Here is a 21,120-nt window from a genome sequence, read left to right on the forward strand (position 1 = left end):
GTCGCGTACTATACAAAGCGTTATTCGCAACAATCTGGCATCTGGCTACAAGTAAATAAATTAACTCTTTCTAGACAAGCACTTATTGACCAACAATAACATTACGCAATTCAGTTACGAATATACTAACAAAAAACACTAGCAAAAATGTTTCTGACAGCTAAAATTGGATGCTATTTGCCGACTTAACAATATAATGACAAGTCAAAGACTTCAAACGTAAATAAAAGTCGGAAAATAAATAGCTATTTTATTTATTAGCTGTGGTAATCTTCAATGCTCGTGTTCGACAATTTGTTTTCGTTCTGTGCTTGACATTACAAAACCATCTTTCAACTCGTGGATCCGTCGAAAATACACGTTCCAGGTTGGAGACCTTAGGTACTTATTATCTTACATGCATACAATTGTCATCAAAAAATGACAGTCAAGAGATAAAATTAACATACAACGACATATTAAGATCTCTTGCAACCTGACATTTTTGTTTTGTGGTGCAATAAAGAATATACATATTAATATTTTTTTTAATTTTTACAAACGATAAAAGCAAAACATATTATGGTTCAAATTTCACATACGTTTTTCACAATATGTATATCTACTAATATGTACAATTCTTAAACCTAGGGCTTGAATCAGCAAACTTTAGCTGTAGTCAGTCGATTAACTCATCCATTACTCTACTTATGTCACGAGTGACATAATAGAGTATAGACACATGATCAAGAGCAATTTGAATACAAATCAAAACAAAAACATTCCCCACGCGTAACTCCGATACATTTTGTATTGTACTTGTGAGGTAGGTACGAAACTGTTGTGGCGTCATGTAAACACATCCAAATAGGGCAACGACCACGTTTCCAAATATAAATAGAATATTGACTATTAATACAATGTGTAAAAATAAATGGCGCGCTTTCGAAGGGGAGACTCCACGTGTCCCAAACTGTAAGATTAATTGCCCGACTGTTGTACAGGAATAGTGCATGTTCGAAGCGTCTTGTTTTCATCTGCTCTATAATAAAAGGAGACACTGACTGACTGACATATCAATGTATAGCTCAAATCACTGGACCTAGAAGATATTTATTTCAATCGATCGATATGAAGATATACCTAATGGTAGCATTATAATGCTACTCAGGCAAAGTTGGGGGGGAGGCCCGCAGCTACAAGACTGGAATAGTTTGATAAGTTATTACGATACTGTCTGTACTACAGGACTGGAATAGTTTGATAATTTATAATGATACTGTCTGTACATAAACTACAAGACTGGAATAGTTTGATAAGTTATAATGATACTGTCTGTACATAAACTACAAGACTGGAATAGTTTGATAAGTTATAATGATACTGTCTGTACATAAACTACAAGACTGCAATAGTTTGATAATGTCAGAGCGTGCCATAAACAGCTAACTAAGCAATGGGCAGGCCAGGCACGCAAGCGTGATGGTGATGGTTTCTTATATATTCTGATACAAGTTCGCCTTTGACTGCGATCTCACCTGATGGTAAGTGATAATGTATTGTAAGATGGAAGCGGGCTGAATGGGAACGGGATCATTAAACCCATACCTACCGCTGATCGGTTTCCACACGGCATCTTCACGACATTTCTACATGGTGGTGCGTTTTGGTTGCTTGTCTGTCCTGCATGTACTCGTATATGTAACGGGAAGGTGGGCGGTGCAATTTAATTGTCGCATGTAAATACAGATTTATCTGGTTCAGCCGATTATAATAAACTAGATGATGCCCGCGACTTCGTCGTTTTTTAAAAATCCCGTGGGAACTCTTTGATTTTCCGGGATAAAAAGCCTATGGCCTTCCCGGGATGTAAGCTAACTCTGTACCAAATTTCATCAAAATCGGTTAAAACAACAGTTTAACCGAGTTCGATGAAATTTGGTGGTGGTCGTGAAAAGCCAGCAGACAGATATAGATTAGGCTTCTTCCTTGTAAATTCTTAGTACATTAAAGTGATTAAACAATAATTATTTATGGTAACTACAATTCACAACTAGACGTATTTCAGTTTGACCCCTGTCTCGCTGAGGATTAATTTTGTGAAGTTCAAATCGTAATTGCTATTAACATCCGACAAATTGCTATTCAAAACAAAACAACAGACATTAACAGTTACAAACGAAATTAATTCAAATTGTATGAAAATACTCAATTGTATTTCTACATCTAAAGTGGCTAACGCCTATGTGGATTTAGGTAACGGCGGCTTATTATTTCAGTAACTTTTTGCTATGTGTCCTTTTTTGTTACTTTAAAGTGTAAAGTATAAATTACGTGTAAGTCTAACCAACCAGTTCACATTATAAATGGTGTAATATGAATAATTCGGAAAGCAAAAAAAAGGATTTAGATCCTATATTTTCCAATTTACTATTACGTAGTTAGCTATGTTTAAATATTGATATTATTTTTATTTTATTCATTTGTTTACAAAAAATATACTTACAAGGTTTATTACGATTGTGGTGTAAACATAAACTCGGTTGAGTTAAATCCTAGGTAATGCATTTGAATTTTTTACATCCATATCAATACTAATTCGAAAGTGTGTCTACTACTTTTCCACAGCCCATCCGCTTAACTGATTTGACGAAATTTTGTTCAGAGATAGCTTCCATTCTGGAAACACGTATTCTCCCTGAAAATCAAAAAGTTCCCACATGATATTTAAAACTCTAAATCCACGGGGTCGATGTTGAGCGCATCATCTAGTAAAGAATATAATCCATAATCCATAAAGTTTCATACAAAATAGAACCGAGACATCATTAGGATTAAGTAAAGCAGCACATAAAGTAGACTAGTACCAACATTGTACAGTAATTACGCGGCAGAAAATAATGTACATCGACCTTTAGAAAGAGATAGCGGTTTTGTAGAGCACTGTCTCAGTCGTTCAGACCGACAAAACGTCACATAGGTACACGAAATCTCATTCTAAAAGTTGATGTACAATATTTATATGCCACTATTAATATGTTTAATGTTGGTGCTTACATGTCTATTAGTTGAAGTAGAGTCGTAAAAATGCTTTTATTTTACTACTACACCTGAATTTGAAGTGCAGACGCCCTTTTGGCTGTGATTAGGTGTATTAACCTCCAAGACGGGCGCACAATGCCAGACAGGGTCAAATTCCGTCTAACAAACCGCAGACTGTTTTTCTTATTTACAGGAGTCAAATAAAAAAGGAGCCCTGCAGCCGTCTAGCATCAATGGAGCATACTAATCGTGAACTTTTGGACAGCCCTGACATTAGCAAAGGGCAGAAATCTTAATCTTCGTGCATGGTGGTGAGACATGCATTAGATATCCACTGAAGTATTTATGAGTCAGTACATATTCTGATTTCAATGCTATTGTATTTCGAAGACTAGGTATTTTAATTAGTTGTGAGTGTTTTCGAGGGAAAGGTTCTTTGCAAAAGCCTTCAAGTCAAGGAAGAAAATGGAACAAGATGAACTTTTCATTTCACACAACAATTGATTAATGAGGAAAGGAGAGTGAGACATTGTAAATACCAACGTCTGCTGTGGATGTAGCCCAATAGAAGAGTTGAATTGAATCGAAGGATGTTAAGGTGATGATTAAAATTATTAATTTTTCACGCACTTTAAGCTTCTGTCTGGTTTCCTAAAACCCCTGAAGTTTTAAAATAGAACATGACTTTGATAAACGATACAGCTACTTCTTCGGTCGTCCTACGCTTTCGTGAAAACGCCCACTGCCAAGCTCCGAGTTTTAAATATAAACTGGGACTGTTTTTGTTTTCTATTGCAGACCTAAATTTGCCACGAAGTTGACCACGTCCAGTTGCTATCGGACAAGTCCATACCTACTTCAAGTACAAAAAAGTTGTTCAAAAACTAAGTTATCAAACTCAAATTACGCATGATACAGTTTCATCATCACCGTCACTATGATAAACCCATCGCCGGCCCACTACTGAGTACGGGGCTCCTCTCAGAATGTAGAGGGTCTAGGTCATAGTGCGCCACGCTGCACTGGCCCATATTGGATTGGCAGACATCAACCTTTGAGAACATTATTGAGACTTCTCAGACACGCAGGTTTATTCACATTGCTTTCCTTCACGATTTAGGCTACTGGCTGAATTTTAAACGAAAAACAAATTGACACTTTAATTCGTTTCAGAGAATACCAAAGCATTAAAGATTTTTTACAATAATATAGCTCAAATCATATAAATATCACATTTCTCGGCTAATAATTTTTTTTAGTTGCCTGGTAGAGATCGCTTCAAAGCGATAAGGCCGCCAATTGTAGGTATCTACTTCTATTTTTGTCAAATTTATTGTTTTACTTTTAAGTTTTATACGTCTTTCTATTTTATAATGGTGTACAACAAAGCATATATTATTTCATTTCATTTAATTTCATCGCATCGTTAAGAAGACGTAATCGATAATACGTCATATGTACGTATGATAAATGACGTTATACTTATTGACTACCCACTGAACACAGTACGAGATTAACAGTTAATGCAAACTTTTATATTAGATCCTAGCGGGAAAACCGTGACGCAGCGACGCTATCAGTCGCGTCCCACGCTGCAATGAAACGCCCACGTGTATACCTAAAGGTCATCCAGACACGTGTTAGAGCTTTATGAGCCTTTGCTGAAATGGACACTTCATAAAACCCATATATACCGGGAAAGCGATGCATATCGTTAGAAAGAATGCCTACCGACTCATCTCGCATAAAAATGAATGGGCTACAGGTATTAATATACTTACTATAATCATTTTAGACTTATTTCGTGGTTTAACGTCATATTACATTGTAAATAACGCGTACGTACTACCATTAGCGTTCTGGTACGATGCCGCGTAGAAACTAAAGGGGCATGGGTTCAATAAAAACTGCCATCCCCCTTCAAGGTTAGCCCGCTCCCATCTTTGACTGCGTCATCACTTACCACCAGGTTAGATTGCCAGAACCTTGTATCTCAATAAAAATAAAAATAATACCTACGATTATTTTGAATTATCGATATTTCGACCAACCATTTAAAAAAATGATGGTTCGATTTGGATATCGTGAAAAGAAATGTAGAAGATACCTATAATAGTCAAGCAATTAGGTAGATACAACTAAAACAGATACATACGTCCATATAACGTTAAGGACAATTTTAAGAAAACACAGTTCAAGAAGCTACTATAAGATAATAATTTTTAGGATCATGTAACTCTGGTGGCTGCTTACGCAAACACTTAAGCAATACGGTATTTGACAACTAGTCAAATCAGTAACTTTTTATCAAACGTCAAAACGCGCACTTAGTATGCAATATTCTATGAAATACTGAAATGTGACGTCACATCATAATGACGTACTTTTTTAGTTTAATCGTTAATTTAAAATGGTTATTACACTTAAAACTAACAAAGGACGTTGATTTTACGTATTTTGTAAGACTCACAATTTAATAATCACTAAGAATTTATTTATTTTTGATGTAGTCAAATACCCAATTCTGCCGCAAAAATAAGTTTATTTCTAATAATAATAATTCTGAAGTAAGAAGTTTTCTTATTTGCATGACTAATCAAAGTTGCCTAGAAGATACTACTGGAATTAATTAATAATAAGCGATAAAGGCCGCCTTTTGTATACTTATTTTTTTCTTTATGTTTGTATTATTCTGTTTGTTGCTGTTATACCTATTCGTCTATGGTTAAAAGTAAAAAAAAACCATTTTAATTAAAACTTTTTTAATGTTGTATTAAAAAGAAATATAAACTATTCATTTAAACAAAAATATTATATACTAGAGGATGCCCACGACTTCGTCCGCGTGGATAAAGGAATTTTAAAAATCCTGTGGGAACTCTTTGATTTTCCGGGATAAAAAGTTGCCTATGTCAATTTCCGGTATGCAAGCTACGTCTGTACCGAATTTCATATTTAAATAGGTTAAACGAATGGGCCTATAGGAATCCCGCGGGAACTCTTCGGGAATTTTCCGGGATAAAAGTAGCCTATGTCCTTCCCGGGATGTAAGCTAACTCTGTACCAAATTTCATCAAAATCGGTTAAACTGTTGAGCCGGGAAAGCTAGCAGACAGACAGACACACTTTCGCATCAGGTTATAACGTATCTACAAAATTTCATTGAGTTTGATTGGTTAGTATTCAAAATGTCAACCAAAGCCAAAACTACGTTTGTTTGGAGCGCCCTACGAATAAACCCCTCAACTACGGAACCGTATAATTAACTTTCAGATGCAGTATTCGTGATTCGGCTCGTGGAAAACTCTGTGACGCAGCAGTTTAGTGGCGTCCTACGTTGCAGCGAAAACTCACGCCCACGTGATCCAAAGGTCAAACCAACACGTGCAGAAAAGTCGTAAACACCCGCCCGCTGCCGCTGTATCAACTCCTTGTGTAACTCATTATTATTTCGACTTGACACTGAAAACTTATAGCCAATGCATCATTTTACCCCGTATTTTGTTTATAATTTCGAGAATTTTAAGATTTTTTAAAGTAATTTATCAATTCACTAGCGATTGTATGCGGCTTCGCTCGGTGAAAATATTATCCTCTATGTTCTCTATCTCGTCGGAATTCCCAAAAATCCGGCTTTATTCCTTGTCTAAATAATTATAAACGTAACCTCAAAATTTCAGTTTTCTATGTCTAAGGATTTGGGCTGGGCGTTGATGAATCAGTCAATGATTCAGGACTTTTTCTTATTATTAGATTAAGTAAGTAGTAAGTAGGTACATAATAGATATAGGTATATCTGTTTTTCCTTATTAGTCAGAAAAGGAAAGGTAGATTAAAAAATCGCAGAAAATTTCTCGAAGTAACGCGTAATATGTTTTTCGCCCGGCTAGGAAGTACAAAATACGAATTCTGACACGTGCAACCCACTTTACTTGTTGGTATTCAGAAACACTAATGATAATCTTACTTTATATGCAACTGGCCTTAAGACATTTTACGTAGTTCTTGTGTAGAAAAAGAGTGGTGATAGAACCAAACAACCGTAGGAAACAGAAAACCCCAAAAAATAGTTTAACTAGCCCGCAATAGCTTATTCGAAGCATAAGACGTATCTATTCGTAATCTACTTAGTATAACTAACTAAAGTACAACTTACAACTTACAGGCGCCTAGTTACCCGTCAATTTGGATGTATTCTAACATTTAGCATGTGTGACAATACAATTAGATAAATACTCTAATGGGCCGTTGTTATATCATTGAGTTATGTAAGTGAATAGCCGGAACCAGTTGATTCCAGATTAATAGACTAATCGGACGCTATACGGAATGATCGATAAATTTGCGATTATGCCCATCCGTATTCAAAATGTTTCATGTAGAGAGATACATTTCTATTATTGCCTAATGGTGAAAGGAAACGTGTAAGCTCTTTGTCCTGTCTTATTCATTGTGAGAAAACAGTGTTTGCTAAATATCCGTAACTAAAAATAACCCAAGTCCCAAGGTCCCAAGGTGTTCGAATGGCGACCTCGTCCCGAAAACCCTCCACCAGGCGGACAGACGACATCAAGCGAGCCGCAGCGTCTTGTACCGCCTGAACCCAGCGGATGTGCGTTCAGACTAAGAAAGCTCAGACTAAGAGTCAGCAAGCGATGTAGTGAGCAATGCTGGGAGTTTCACTACGCAGTTAAATAAGAAATAAAGAGTTTAGAAGAACTAGAGTAACGAGAATACCAACGAGTCACAACGCTGTGGTAATGTGTGGGACACATATAGCTAGCAGACGGATGGACATTGAGGTCCAAAGGTGCTGGAAAGGGAACCCACACCAGAAAACGGTGTTTATAGTGACCTGGAGAGTAACATAGGCATTCTTTTAATCCCGGAGAATCAAGGAGTTCCTACAGGATTTTTTTTAAACCATAGATCCACGCGGACGAATTCGCTGGCATCAACTAGTGAGCAATATTCATAAGTTTCAAAAAGGCACGTGTTGTACTTTGACTTATGTAGTTACAAGTTCGCTACTGTAATCGACTGAAATCTAATCAAATACTGATAATCCAACACAATAGCTGAGATAAACTATGGCTTTTGAACCATAAACAATGAACGAAGTAATAATAGACCATTAATTAGTAAAATGCCATAATCGGAACGTGTTTTTCATTACAACGACCATGAGCGTGTTTATTCATAACAACCTATTTATAAAAATTATTGTGCACGTTCTGTAAAATTGCATAGTAAGTAAGATAATGGGTAATCCATACTAATATTATAAATGCGAAAGTGTGTCTGTTTGTCTGTCTCTCTGCTAGCTTTTCACGGCTTAACCGTTCAACCGATTTTGACGAAATTTGGTACAGAGATAGCTTGCATCCCGAACAAAGAGTTCCCACGGGAATTTTAAAAACTAAATCCACGGACGAAGTCGCGGACATTCTCTAATGTAAAATAATTGTGTGTTTATCTCACGTACACATCAACTAGAAATGCATTCTTATTCAATGACAATGTAGCTATGTTGTTAGCAACTTAATAACCAAATCTTTCCGATGAATTGAATAATTTGGTAATACATATCAAGACAACTTTAATTTTGTAACCGTTCTCGAAACGCTGCAATTTCTATGACTGATAAATATTTTACTTACAGCCGTACTCAAGAGTCGCTAATCCTTACTTAAGATTGAGTTAAAACGAGACAGATTTATGCGAGAGATATACATACAGCTCTGTCTCGTTTTAACTAAACTTAAGTAACGATTAAACGACTCTGAGTACGGCAGTAAGATGTTAAAAATTAAAGCCCTAGTCATATAAGACGCGCGCCGGCAGCGGTTCCAAAACGAGTACTACAAGTTGTAATAAAAGGAATGTAGAGTTTATGCTGCAGAGTGAATATACCTACAAGTTGTGTTCCTGGCGCCGCAATCTGCAGTGCGATACGTTTGTGTTCTTTGTTTTTACAAATCTTATACGCTACCTACTACCGGCAGACGTCGCTGCCGTAAATCGAGGTGTCTGACCCTGGTAAAGTTATTATTGTTATGGGAAATATCCTAGTGATGTAATCGTAATGTGAATATTGTCCTAGAAGCGGACACCAACTGGTGGTATAACGTTAATTCAAAGAAAGATAATAATTAGGAGTAAGTAATATTCCTATACTTTAATTACTTAAAACACTTACCTCGTTTATGTGTTTGTAGGTTTTGATGAGGTCCACACTGAGTTTTCTTAACGGCGCTGTTGAGGGATCCCGAAAATGGTGTGGTATTCGAGCTTGCATGGCCTGGACAACCAACAAAAACTAGTAAGTTATTAATAGTTAAGGTTGAAACAAACAGAACGTGCGACGGAAACGTGTCCAATGCGGCTAGAAATATTTAAATACAAGAAAGTTAACTTTTGTTAAATACGAGAGACAAAGTCACGCGCTGCTGTTTGTGTACTTCGTATAGTTACTTGTCTACAAATCTCATACACTTACGCGGGCGTTGAATGTGACTTTTTGCCGTATAGTTTCCGTGGCGCGTTGTTTGAGTTTTCAGGCTCTACTCACAGGTATACCGTTTCACTGAGACGGCTCGTGAGGTATGGCGCGGGTTGCGGGAAGGTGACAGTTGTCGTAAAAATGAAGGTTCTTCACGTCACTGTCACCCTCCCGAAACCCGCAGCCTACCTCATGAACCGTTTCAGTCGAGCGGTATACCTATACATAGTATTTTAAAACATTTAGCAATTGTAGCAGACAAATAAAAGCTAGCAGTCTAGGTCCAAGGCAGTTTTGTCTAAGTAATAATAATTATTATTTTAATAATTTTATCACGCATGCAAAATAACTGACTAAACTTCACTCAAAACGATATAGTATTGTAATCGTTAATCCATACTAATATAATAAATGCGAAAGTGTGTCTGTGTGTGTGTGTGTCTGTCTGCTAGCTTTTCACGGCTCAACCGTTGAACCGATTTTAACGAAATTTGGTACAGAGATAGTTTGTATCCCGGGGAAGGACATAGGCTACTTTTTATCCCGGAAAATTGAAGAGTTCCCACAGGATATTCAAAAAGCTAAATCCACGCGGACGAAGTCGCGCTATAAAATCGAATAGGTGCATTGAATTTATCAAACAACTATACTAAGTGCTAAAACAACTATAATTCGGTAATTGACAGTTACTAAATCGTTCTATTATTATTAGACAATGTTTATCGATATAAATTGAACTGAATTGTGTTATCACAAAAAAGTTGATGTTACGTTGAAGACGAGTTAATGACGTTAACTGTTAAGGTTTGAAATTTAAAGAGTCAGTTACCAAATTATTACATAGTAGGTACACTAATTTGTTTGACGCCAAATGTATCATTAATAAAACGTAAACAGAAAGAAATCAAGTCAATTTACATAAGCTTCATGTCCAACAAATTTAGCATACGAATTGAAACATAATAATTACTATAAGTAAAAAAATATTTTTATAATAAGTAGTAAATATAAATTAAATGCGTGAAATTTATTGGGATTTCATTCTCAATTATAGGAATAAGCAAGACGAAACTCTAAAAGTGTTCCTAAAGAAAGCGTACCTACCTACACGAGACAGTTTGTATAATTATATCTATTAAATTCATTTTGCTCTATCAAATCCTAAAACCCACAATTAGCTCTTAAGATTTTCCTCTTTATTGGTAAGACAAAAAAAAATGAAGACTAATAGCTACAAAAAGAAACGAATGATTATTATTTATTCGTTACAGTAAATGGTTTACAATGATTCGCAGAGTAACCTAAGAGATAACTAGCAAATAATACATAATAATCGTTTTCTTTATAAGTATATGTTTGTCATAAAGAAGAAGATTATTATGTTCGAGATCATAATTCTTAAACTGCGAGGTACTTGCTAATGATTAAACAGATTTTGAGAAAAGTGTGGTATCTTAAAGAAAATGAATACTTTTCGTCAGCTAAAAGAGGCACTTAGCTAAAAACCACTAACTACCTACCACGGATAAAGCGGATATGCCTGAACAATGAGCATGTACAATTAAAAAGAAGCAAGCAAGTACTTACTTGTTAGAAAATCGCTAAGTTTTAAAGCGTTGTATCCCTACTTAACTCTCAAATAACTACAAGCAAACCCCTGGTGAAATTAGCACTTGATGGATAATTGGATAATTTGATCTACTATCATGGATAAAGTGGATAAACCTGAATCATTTACGATTAAAAAGAAATACTTGGTAGAAGATCGCTAAGTTTCGCAGCGTGGTATCCCTACTTAACCCTCAAACAACTTCAAGCAAACCTCTGGTGAAAGAGAACTTGTAGATAATTAGTGGCACTTAGTTTGAAGGATAAATAATTTATTTACCTCGCGTAATGTCTGCCCCGACAGCGTTGTTAATGGTGCTTTTAATAAAACAATGAGGACGATCTTGCTGTACGTATTTTAAGGGTTTAAGTAAGTGGGCGTTACGTTAAACAAAATAAGTTTAAAAGCATTATTTCTTTTTGAAGTTTTTTTTATAGCGCGATAGGCTTGGGCTTGACTACAATCATACCTAAAAAGCAGTGATGAGGTCTAGGTTGGGGCGCGCTTGCCTAGAAAATTCCTATTCACTCTTGCTTCGAAGGTATTTAGGTTATACGTGGTAGGAAACACGGACGCCGGAAGGGCTTTCCACACCTTAGTGAAAACTTAGAAGAGAAAAACATACATACAGTGTTTCCTATTATTTCATACTTTAGCCACTATAAGCTTCTCTTGTAATTTGTTGAAATTGAAAACTTGGAGTGTGTATCTATACATATTAATTATGTAGAATAAAATGTAAAATAATTTTTAAACTTGGTACCAATATTACAATAAACCCTACAATTATCCTACTCCTGATCTCGTCTTATTATCTCGATATTTAGTTTCTTGAAGATTTCAGTCATAACGCGTGTGAACTGCACTGCACACATCATGTTAATTTTTTACACATATTAAACTAGTTAACAGAGGTAAACTATAATTAATTAGTTAGTCATCATCTTCTATTGGTACAATAGGCATACCTAATGAAAAAAATTTACACGCAAGGACATTCGCAAGGCGTTAGTTAAACAGGGAAGTCATATTTCTTGTCCTAATAATACCTGAAGCACTTTTTCTATACTGAAGTAATCTAATATAGTGAAGTATTTTAACTAGTAAAATATGCTATTTATTTTCCTAAATTTATAAGTTCATCATTTTACTTAGTTTATTTCTCCGTCTATAAAAATACAATTTATGTCTAAAATAAATTAATCTGTAATATCAGTCAATTAATAGGGCAAAGTCAAATATTGAGCACGATCCTTATAAGTTCGTAGCATTATGGCCTAGTTATAAGTATTTTTTGGTTAATGGGAACCCACGCCACCGCCCTAGTTAGCATCCCTAACCGCAAACAGTAGGTAGTTATCGTACAACCGGGTTAGGGGAACCCCAAACTGCCTCGTGCATCATTTACCTGTGCGCGGCTAGGGTAGCAGCAGAAAGCTCTTGGGTTGCGCGCGGGGGCGCTCACCTGAATGTCCGAGGGCGCGCTCATGGAGGCCAGCTGCTCCTCCGCAACCAGCCTGCCATAGAGAGGAACGTGGCGCCTCTCGCCACCGGCGGCTTCCGGCATGCCGCCGCCGACCACGCCCACTGCAACAAAAATAAAACAATATTAAGATAATAAACTTTAAAGCCCTTCTTATGTCGTGGGTTTTTTTCCGCACTTTACAGTCTTTTGCAGGTTTTTAGGGTTCCGTACCTCAAAAGGAAAAACGAAACCCTTATAGGATCACTTTGTTGTTTGTCTGTCTGTCTGTCAAGAAACCTACAGGGTACTTCCCGTTGACCTAGAATCATGAAATTTGGCAGGTAGGTAGATCTTATAGCTGACATTTGGGGGAAAATAAGAAATAAGAGTGTGTTAGAACTTAGAATGTGTAGAATATAAGAAAATAGTAATTAAGTATAAACGTTAAAAAAAATAAAAAATTGTAACATTATATTATACCTAGTAGTTAATTTAGTTTTTTTAACATATTTATTAATTTTACAGTAGAACGTTTACCTACTGTTTACTTTTTAACCATACCTACAGACATACTGAATGGAATCTTTACCTATTGAATTCATATGTTATCATATGAAAGGTCTTCACCTGTACATTCTAAAACAGATTTTTATTTTTTTTATGCATCATAGTTTTTGAATTATCGTGCAAAATGTCGAAAAATTACGACTGTAGTACGGAACCCTCATTGCGCGAGCCTGACTCGCACTTGGCCGGTTTTTTTACTATTATTAATACTTGTCATTGTGACATGTGTCACTGCAGCCCAGACTATGTCATTTAGTCAAAAACATTATTAGGCTATTTTTTAAATTTCTAAATTAAAATTTTGTAGTGTCAATTTTTGCAAGTCGAAAGGAACAGAACCATATAATTTTTGCCCTGGATGTTAATTTTGCAGGTTAAACTTAAACTCAAAAGATTTAAGAAGATCCTTATACCACCGTTAATAGTTTACCCTTGGTAGGTAAGTAATTAATGAAACAAATCAAAGCAAAATATTGTTTATTTGTAAAAAATATACTTAGATAATAATTTGTCATTTAATGGGCAAAAGCTAAAGTAGGTTTAAACTACCAAAGCTAGAAAAGGTTGACCGCCGGAGGCATTGGTGTGTCGTCTCTTTCATAAACCACACAATTCCCACGAATTTGTAAAATGTATCGAACGTTTAAATTCCATTTCGCCCATCTAGTTAAACCGCCTCGCCCAAATTAACAGAATACAAAATAGCATCAATACAGTTAGGAGATCGATGCGATGTTTAGACTTTAGAGTAGCTCATGTCAATCAACCCGGTGGCATAGTTCAAATTTCCATAAACGACTCATTCACCTTGCCCGCCCACTCTTCCCCGCTTCTAAACATTGCGGTGTGAATCATTTTTTTATGTGAATCGTTTTTATTTCCACGAATAAATTCCTCGCATTCTGAGAAGCGATTGTTTCAGTAATTAAACTATTTTTATTCTGACAGTATATTTATTCATATTCGTACAGTATCGTTTTCGTGTTTGAAACGTAATTATTCAGTTGTATGATCACTGATGGGATCTTTACGCAGACACGTTTCAATGCAATTTATTATGCGAATATTAATAAATACTTTTTAGACAAGAGTTATTTACAGACGTCCAGAATTATGCACGGAAGAGATGTGTGGTGTAAATCCTTTTGTAAAGATGACAAACTAGAGAACAGTTACTGTTACAGTGATAGCAAAACAAATAGTTCGATGTGAAGTTGCAACATGGCGGTTTGTCCGCCATATCCCGGCTGATATCTGTTGTCAACAATAACGCCTCGTGTTCAGATCGGACTACTTGTTTTGGGCGCACTAAACAGACCCAATCCTAAAGCGTAAAACAAACTATGGGACGCGTATGTACTATGTATGATCCAGATACCCGCATACGTCAGCCGCGTGTTATAATTTGTTTCCGCCTTTAGCCTTACACGCTCTAAATAAAACATTAAAATAATGTACAATCATTTTGTATTCCAAACATTGTGTTACCGAATAATCCGAACAACTTTTAACGTAAGTGTTTATAAACATAGCTTCGGACTTGTCAGTTTCCACTTTGTGAGTTCATATCAATCTTAGCAAAGTTGATCGCATGTCGCTCGTTCTACAAGCGGGAACAAGTCACTAAAGTAGTAAGTACGTCTCACGGTGGGTTCCCATCGGGATTGTTGTGGAGTCTCGAGGCGGAAAAATGTTGAAAACATCAGGAAAACATAAGAGACAAGTAATAAAGGTAAGAAGAATGTTCAATGAAATTTAATAAGGTACTTAAAACTTTATAAGTATACCAAAGAGCTTTTGATTTCGTTTGGTTATTTTTTTCATTTTTTTTTCCAGAAATTAAGCCTTTCATCGTTTTTGGTTTGAATACATAGAGCCTTGTGATGTCGTGCAAAGAGTTCGAAGCCAAAAGTAGGCATAAGTTTAGGTAGTTTTTACCGGCTTGAGTGGTGCGCTAACAAAATCAAATTAACCTACCTATTAAGTAAGTAATAAAATATTTGTAAATCCAAGGACTCAAAGAATTACAAATAGTTTCCTTGCGAATTGTTGGAATTGCAAAATTAACTCTTATTTAAATACTAAACTTTTGGTAATAATTAAGTACTTAATTGAAATAGTTGTTAATACGGCGAAAATTTTTGTGATTACTTTTGTTAGTTTAATTTTGTTACAAACAGTTTGGTAATTCGTCAGGGACATTCATTTTAAAAAATAGGTTTTTGTCAGGGTCATTCACTATAAAAAATGACCAAAATGTTATTTCAACTAGGTTAAGTAATGCTTTTATGACCTGTACACCGCTGCTTGTGATTCAGCTGCTCTATTACGAACGGGCTGCATCAATCATTTAAGGACTGCATCAATGTCGAAATATGGTTTTCGTAGCACGTTAGCCAATGGTGAGCAAGTGTCGACCAATCAGAGGTGATTGCGATCGTGACATTGTAGTTGTCATTCTACCGTAATCGAGCTGCTGAATTCTGATGACATTCTTAACTGATGGCAAACCTACTTATAGCTGCTCATTCTCATGGCTATAGGGTTTCCGATATATACCTACGTGCGATTGTTTTCAAAAAAATATAATATATCTATCTACTGTGTTTTTACAATTTTTTATTGATGTTTTCATCTAGAAATAGCGGTAAACTGAAGTGAAAGCTTGAAATAAATACACAAAAACCGCAAAGGCAACGCGGCGCGAATGCGATGTGTCCAACTGGTAGGTACACACTGTAGGTACACACTGTAGTCTGCAATGCGCACGTAAAATCTGCACTCTTTGTGTGACATGCTTTATAAAGTATTTGTGTTACACACGTTCGTACACGCGTTCAATGTTGCCGTGCAGTTTCTGATATCCGTTGCGTTTCGGACATAAGGCGTAAACGCCTTTAGCACATCGACGCATTCTTATGCGGCAGCTAAACTATTAACGCCTTTATCCGTTTGACATAAAGGTGTCAAAGTTTCGCTACCTCGTGCGAAATACGTCGGTGTCCTAACAGAGTAAGAGAGGTGCGTGCGTTTGCGACGGCAACGGAGGTCGCAGACAAGTTAAATCAGTCTTATTTATGTAACGTCTGGTACAACGTGACGTTTTATAATAAAACACCAGACCGGGCCAGGGGTTCGACTCGCTCGTTTATTTCAAGGCGACAGAAAAGTTTGTTCAACGTCTCGTAACTTGGCGTTACTTTGTTTACCTGCTTATCTTTTAATTGAGAGTTAATTTGTTGATTATTTCTACCTTTCATTAACAAAAGGAGACAATGTTTTGATAGTATAATTGATTCGCACTTTGTATTTATAGGTCACAAGGAGTGTACTTCGAGCGCGCTTCATATATATATATAAACGAAGTTTGTTGCTTATTTGAATAAAATCAATCTATCCCACCATCGATATAAATGACAAGATACGGTCAAGCGAACAAAAATTTTCACGGTTTTGAAACCAAATAAATCAGCGCCACCTCTTAGATACTATTGGTAATGAACGACCCGTTTGAAATCCAGACGTCACTGAAGTTGAAATGGTGCTAAAGCACCACTGAGTCGGTGCCATTTTGTTTGTTCAATAGCCCTATCCATACGAAGTAATATATGTAATAAGTCAATGCATCCCACTCAATTTTTTAAACGCTTTTAGGGTTCCTTACCTCAAAAGGAAAAACGGAACCCTTATAGGATCACTTTGTTGTCTGTCTGTCGGTCTGTCAAGAAACTTACAGGGTATCATATGAAAGATCTTCACCTGTGCAATCTAAAACAGATTTTTATTTATTTTTATGTATCATACATAGTTTTTGAATTATCCTGCAAAATGTCGAAAAAATACGACTGTAGTACGGAACCCTCATTGCGCGAGCCTGACTCGCACTTGGCCGGTTTTTTAAATATGTCTATGGTTTGTCCACTATAAAAATGTATGATTTCAAAGATAATAAATAGGGCTCAAATGAAAACACTGAGTTTGACTGCTTTATATTCAAATAAGAATCGAACGTAGTTTGTACGGGGTGCGCTCCGAGGGCACTCGGCTTATTTTGTTGTTATTTATGACTCACAATTGTCCACTTATCTTATTTAAATGTTAATTACTGAATTACCAGAGATGATAAGTGACTCATATTTATGCGATCTTACACTCATTCAATAACATAATGTAATATCTGTCCCGGCTTTATTCACGTGTTACTCGACGTTAGCCCGACTACCTCAGCCACCCTCACAACGGGCTCTACGGGCAGCGGCACGCGCAGCTCGCTGTCACAATCGCGACGCGTGCGCGAACTGACTCCCTTGTTATTCAAATCCCGATGTCCCTGTTAACGGGGATACGGCTAACGGGGACAACGGGACTACATGTGAAAAAGGACCCCGGAAGGGTTCGAAACTAGTCGCGCTAACGTCGACTAAACACGGGAGTAAAGCCGTCCCAGATATTATATATATATAATGGAAATCATTCACGATAGTTTAAACGCTAAAACATAATGCTAATAGAAGATAACGTGTGCGTCTGTGTGTAATGCAGTTTTATACAGGTAGCCCGACTTTCTAATAGACTTTGTATGAAGAGAGAACAGGAACAATTCTCCATTAGTATCAAAGATTGTATAGTTTTGGCATCGAAGCAAGCATGTAAGACAATAAAAATCACTTTTTTCAGAAAGTTTCCACGAATATTTTAATTATTACTTAAATACATAATTAACACAAAGTATAAAGTACATGTTTAATATTTTTTTTAAGAAATAGCTTTATTTTTGCCTCTTTTTCCTTTATTCCCTGAACAATGAGCTTGTATTACGACGTTGAATGGAAAATAGTGGAAGGGTTGAAACCTACGCAACGACCTTTCGATGTTTGATCAGATGAGCTATTTAGGCTTTATTTCATTGCAGGTAAATATCACCAATAAAATAACAGAATGCGTATAATATAATATTATAATGAGCTATGATAGTGGTTAAGAGGTTCGCCACCTATTCGGGAGGTCGGGGGTTCGATTCCGATCACCTCTAACTTTTCGGAAATAAAATTGTGCGTTTTAAGTAATTAAATATCACTTGCTTTAACGGTGAAAGAAAACATCGTGAAGAAAGTTGCCTGAAAGTTCTGCATAATATTCTCAAGGGTGTGTGAAGTCCGCCAATCCGCACATGGCCAGCGTGGTGGACTATGGCCTAAACCCTTCTCATCCTGAGACAAGACCTGTGCTCAGTAGTGGGCCAGCGATGGGTTGATCGTGATGATGAAGATCCGCTAGATTTAGGCGCAAGACCGTGGCGTGTGGAAGTCCCTACAATAGACCTATGTCCAGCAGAGGACGTCTAACGGTTGATAATGACGATGATTACGGGTACAAATATATATCTAGATATATTTTTCATACAAAAAGGGAATTTAGAAACTTATAGTAGAACTACATCTGATCTTATCTAGTGTAAAGTCGCAGTGCAAAGGGACCTTTCTCTTATCAGAATCTCGCGTCGCACGTGCAATTATTATCGTTGTGTTATTGCATCTGATCTCGGTAACTGCGTTGTTTCAGAGACGCACTTTTCTTAATGATGTTATATATATACTAACGAATATATAACTAACCGACATAATAAATATATGTGTATTAAATGTGATCAATAACAATATACATCTAAGTCATTAATAATAGTTTTAGTAAAATAAATATAAAAATATAAGAATAATTAATGAAGTCACTTAAAATTTTAATGACACTACAATAACAACATCTTAACCCATTGCCAGCTTACTATTGAGTACGAATCTCCTCTTAGAAGTTTTAGGCCAAATCGGTTGAACGGATGGGCCTGAGGGCCTGATTCCTGAGTGACATAGGCTATATTTTTTTTTATTATTAGATCCTTACGAAAATTGTAATAAGCTACCCGTGCGAAGCCGGGGCGGGTCGCTAGTATTTTATATTTATCATTGATCATCTAGTTAGTGTAAGTGGCACTGCCGTTCCAATTAGATGTAAAATAAATAAATAACTGCCGTGAACTATGACATAATCAAAGATGCATTTTACTTAGTCAACAATGTAGATAAAAAATACGATCAATTACAATGTAGTGAAATGTCCATTCGGACGAACAATGAACTTTACATCCAACTTGCTCGTGGCACGTGTAACTCGTCAGTTATCACTTCAGTTCAGCATGTTATTGAATGTTACCTTAGCAACTGCGCAAAAGGGTCTTGGACTGTAGTAATAAAACGAAGTGATTTTTATATAGCGGTAGTTTATGGGGCTAGAATTCATTATTAAATAGAATAATTTAAAAAAAAACATGATTTTTATTTACACGACAGTTCAGCTTACGACAGTTAAGGAACTTGCAACGAAACTTCGACGCTTCGACGTCATTAGTAGCCTAGTAGGCATCAAATGTTCCTACATTTGACGCTAGGTAGCCTATGAATCGCCTATTTTTCTTTGATTTCACGTCACTCATAACCTGATATTTGACATAATATCGTCAATTCAGGATCAAACCGAGAGTTACCCTCACTCTCTGCCGCGGGTGCATCCTTGCGTCGTAAATATGCCGAAGTTTTCCGGCTATGATCTGCGCATGTGCACTTATCCGCATGTTATCGCATGTGATCCAGCTACTGCGTAGTTGTAGAAACTCGTTACGCTCCGCGGCCGTTACGTGACGTTCTTCAGTGCGGTTCTGGATGTTTTTATCATATAATCTACTGCAATTCACTGTTAACGTTATGCTTTAGATACCTTAGATACAAATATTTTGTAACTAAACTAAACAAAAATTAAGTAAATATACATATATTACAGACAACGAACTACACTCTTGATCGGCGATATTTGTATCGAACCATAAGTCGTAATAAACATATAGACCTGTTAAACCTACTTTTTTACCATGCATTACTTACACTCACACACGTATACCTAATGCTCAAATGCACCTGTACAGCAAATGGCTCATAAGTCATAGAGCATGAATTACTCATACTGAGTACACTGACATAATATATTGAGTATAGGTAATGCACGGTAAAAAATAGGTATAACAGGTCTATCTCATATCTGTTTATTAAGACTATGGTTTGATCCAAATATCGCCGATCCAGATCGAGTTCGTAGCATTCACGAATCACATTGTCACTTGGCAGCGATTAGCAAATAATATAGCGAAATTCTAAAATCTTACGCAGCATATTGACCTCTATTGCTCTATCTCTATCACTACGTAAAGCACAAGTTTTTTTGCGCGAATTTTTTTCTCTCATCAAGCTAGGTAAAATTTTAGAATTTCACTTCCATTCGCTGTTAATACGAATCAACCCCAAGGCGGTTGAATAGCGGTGTTAGGAAATTTCATCGGGCACATGCCTAGTAGGTACTTAAATAAATAAATTACTACGATAACTAACGTACCTACTGCTGTAGTCTAGGTGCAGATTTAGGAGATGCCCTAAAATGAAGTGCTATTGTGAGTACCTTCTTATGTAAGTAGTTAGTTTGATTTCTATTTTGAACTATGTGCCATCAATCTAAAGTTAGGTAAGAAGTGGTACGATCTACTGGAGTCGTAAGTAAACAGATTCCTGGAATGTAGCAGGCGAGAATTGAATAATATATTAAGTAAATGCATCGGAGACTGCATAAGTATATACCAACTGTGTTTTATTGCAATAAAGCTTTATACTTAGTCTACGACATTCTACTACTATTTTAAGACTTAGATGACGCTTGGTTTCCCCGATGAGTCTGTTTAGCGCCAATGTGAAGACGAGTATAGATAGCATAAATAGCGCCACTCAATCATAAATAGCAATCATGGCTTAAAATATACTATAGACAATAGCGTTGGACTAATAGATCGATATCGAGACTGCATCGACTTGAATGTGCTCACTGCGCAGTTTGTCTCAAGGAAGCTCTGAGATGACGCTG

General features: G+C 36.4%; 1 protein-coding gene across 7 annotated transcripts in view; it reads right to left on the reverse strand.

Moving 5' to 3' along the window:
* LOC117989666 (serine/threonine-protein kinase minibrain-like) overlaps positions 1-21,120 on the reverse strand; it is a 229,402-nt gene that overhangs the window by 182,147 nt on the left and 26,135 nt on the right. For 4 of the 7 annotated variants that reach the window (XR_011237702.1, XM_069504009.1, XM_034977058.2 and 1 more), the window contains exons 2-3: positions 12,541-12,719; positions 9,221-9,322 (exon numbers count right to left, since the gene is read on the reverse strand). Coding sequence is in view for 6 of the 7 variants with exons in the window: in XM_069504009.1 (XP_069360110.1) it covers positions 9,221-9,322; positions 12,541-12,719 (281 nt within the window). In the remaining variant the exon portion in view is untranslated. The remainder of the gene's footprint in view (positions 1-9,220; positions 9,323-12,540; positions 12,720-21,120) is intronic. The other 3 variants (XM_034977056.2, XM_069504011.1, XM_034977057.2) reach the window with 1 other exon arrangement.

The sequence above is a fragment of the Maniola hyperantus genome, chromosome 16 (assembly GCF_902806685.2).
Source record: "Maniola hyperantus chromosome 16, iAphHyp1.2, whole genome shotgun sequence".
Classification (NCBI taxonomy): domain Eukaryota; kingdom Metazoa; phylum Arthropoda; class Insecta; order Lepidoptera; family Nymphalidae; genus Maniola; species Maniola hyperantus.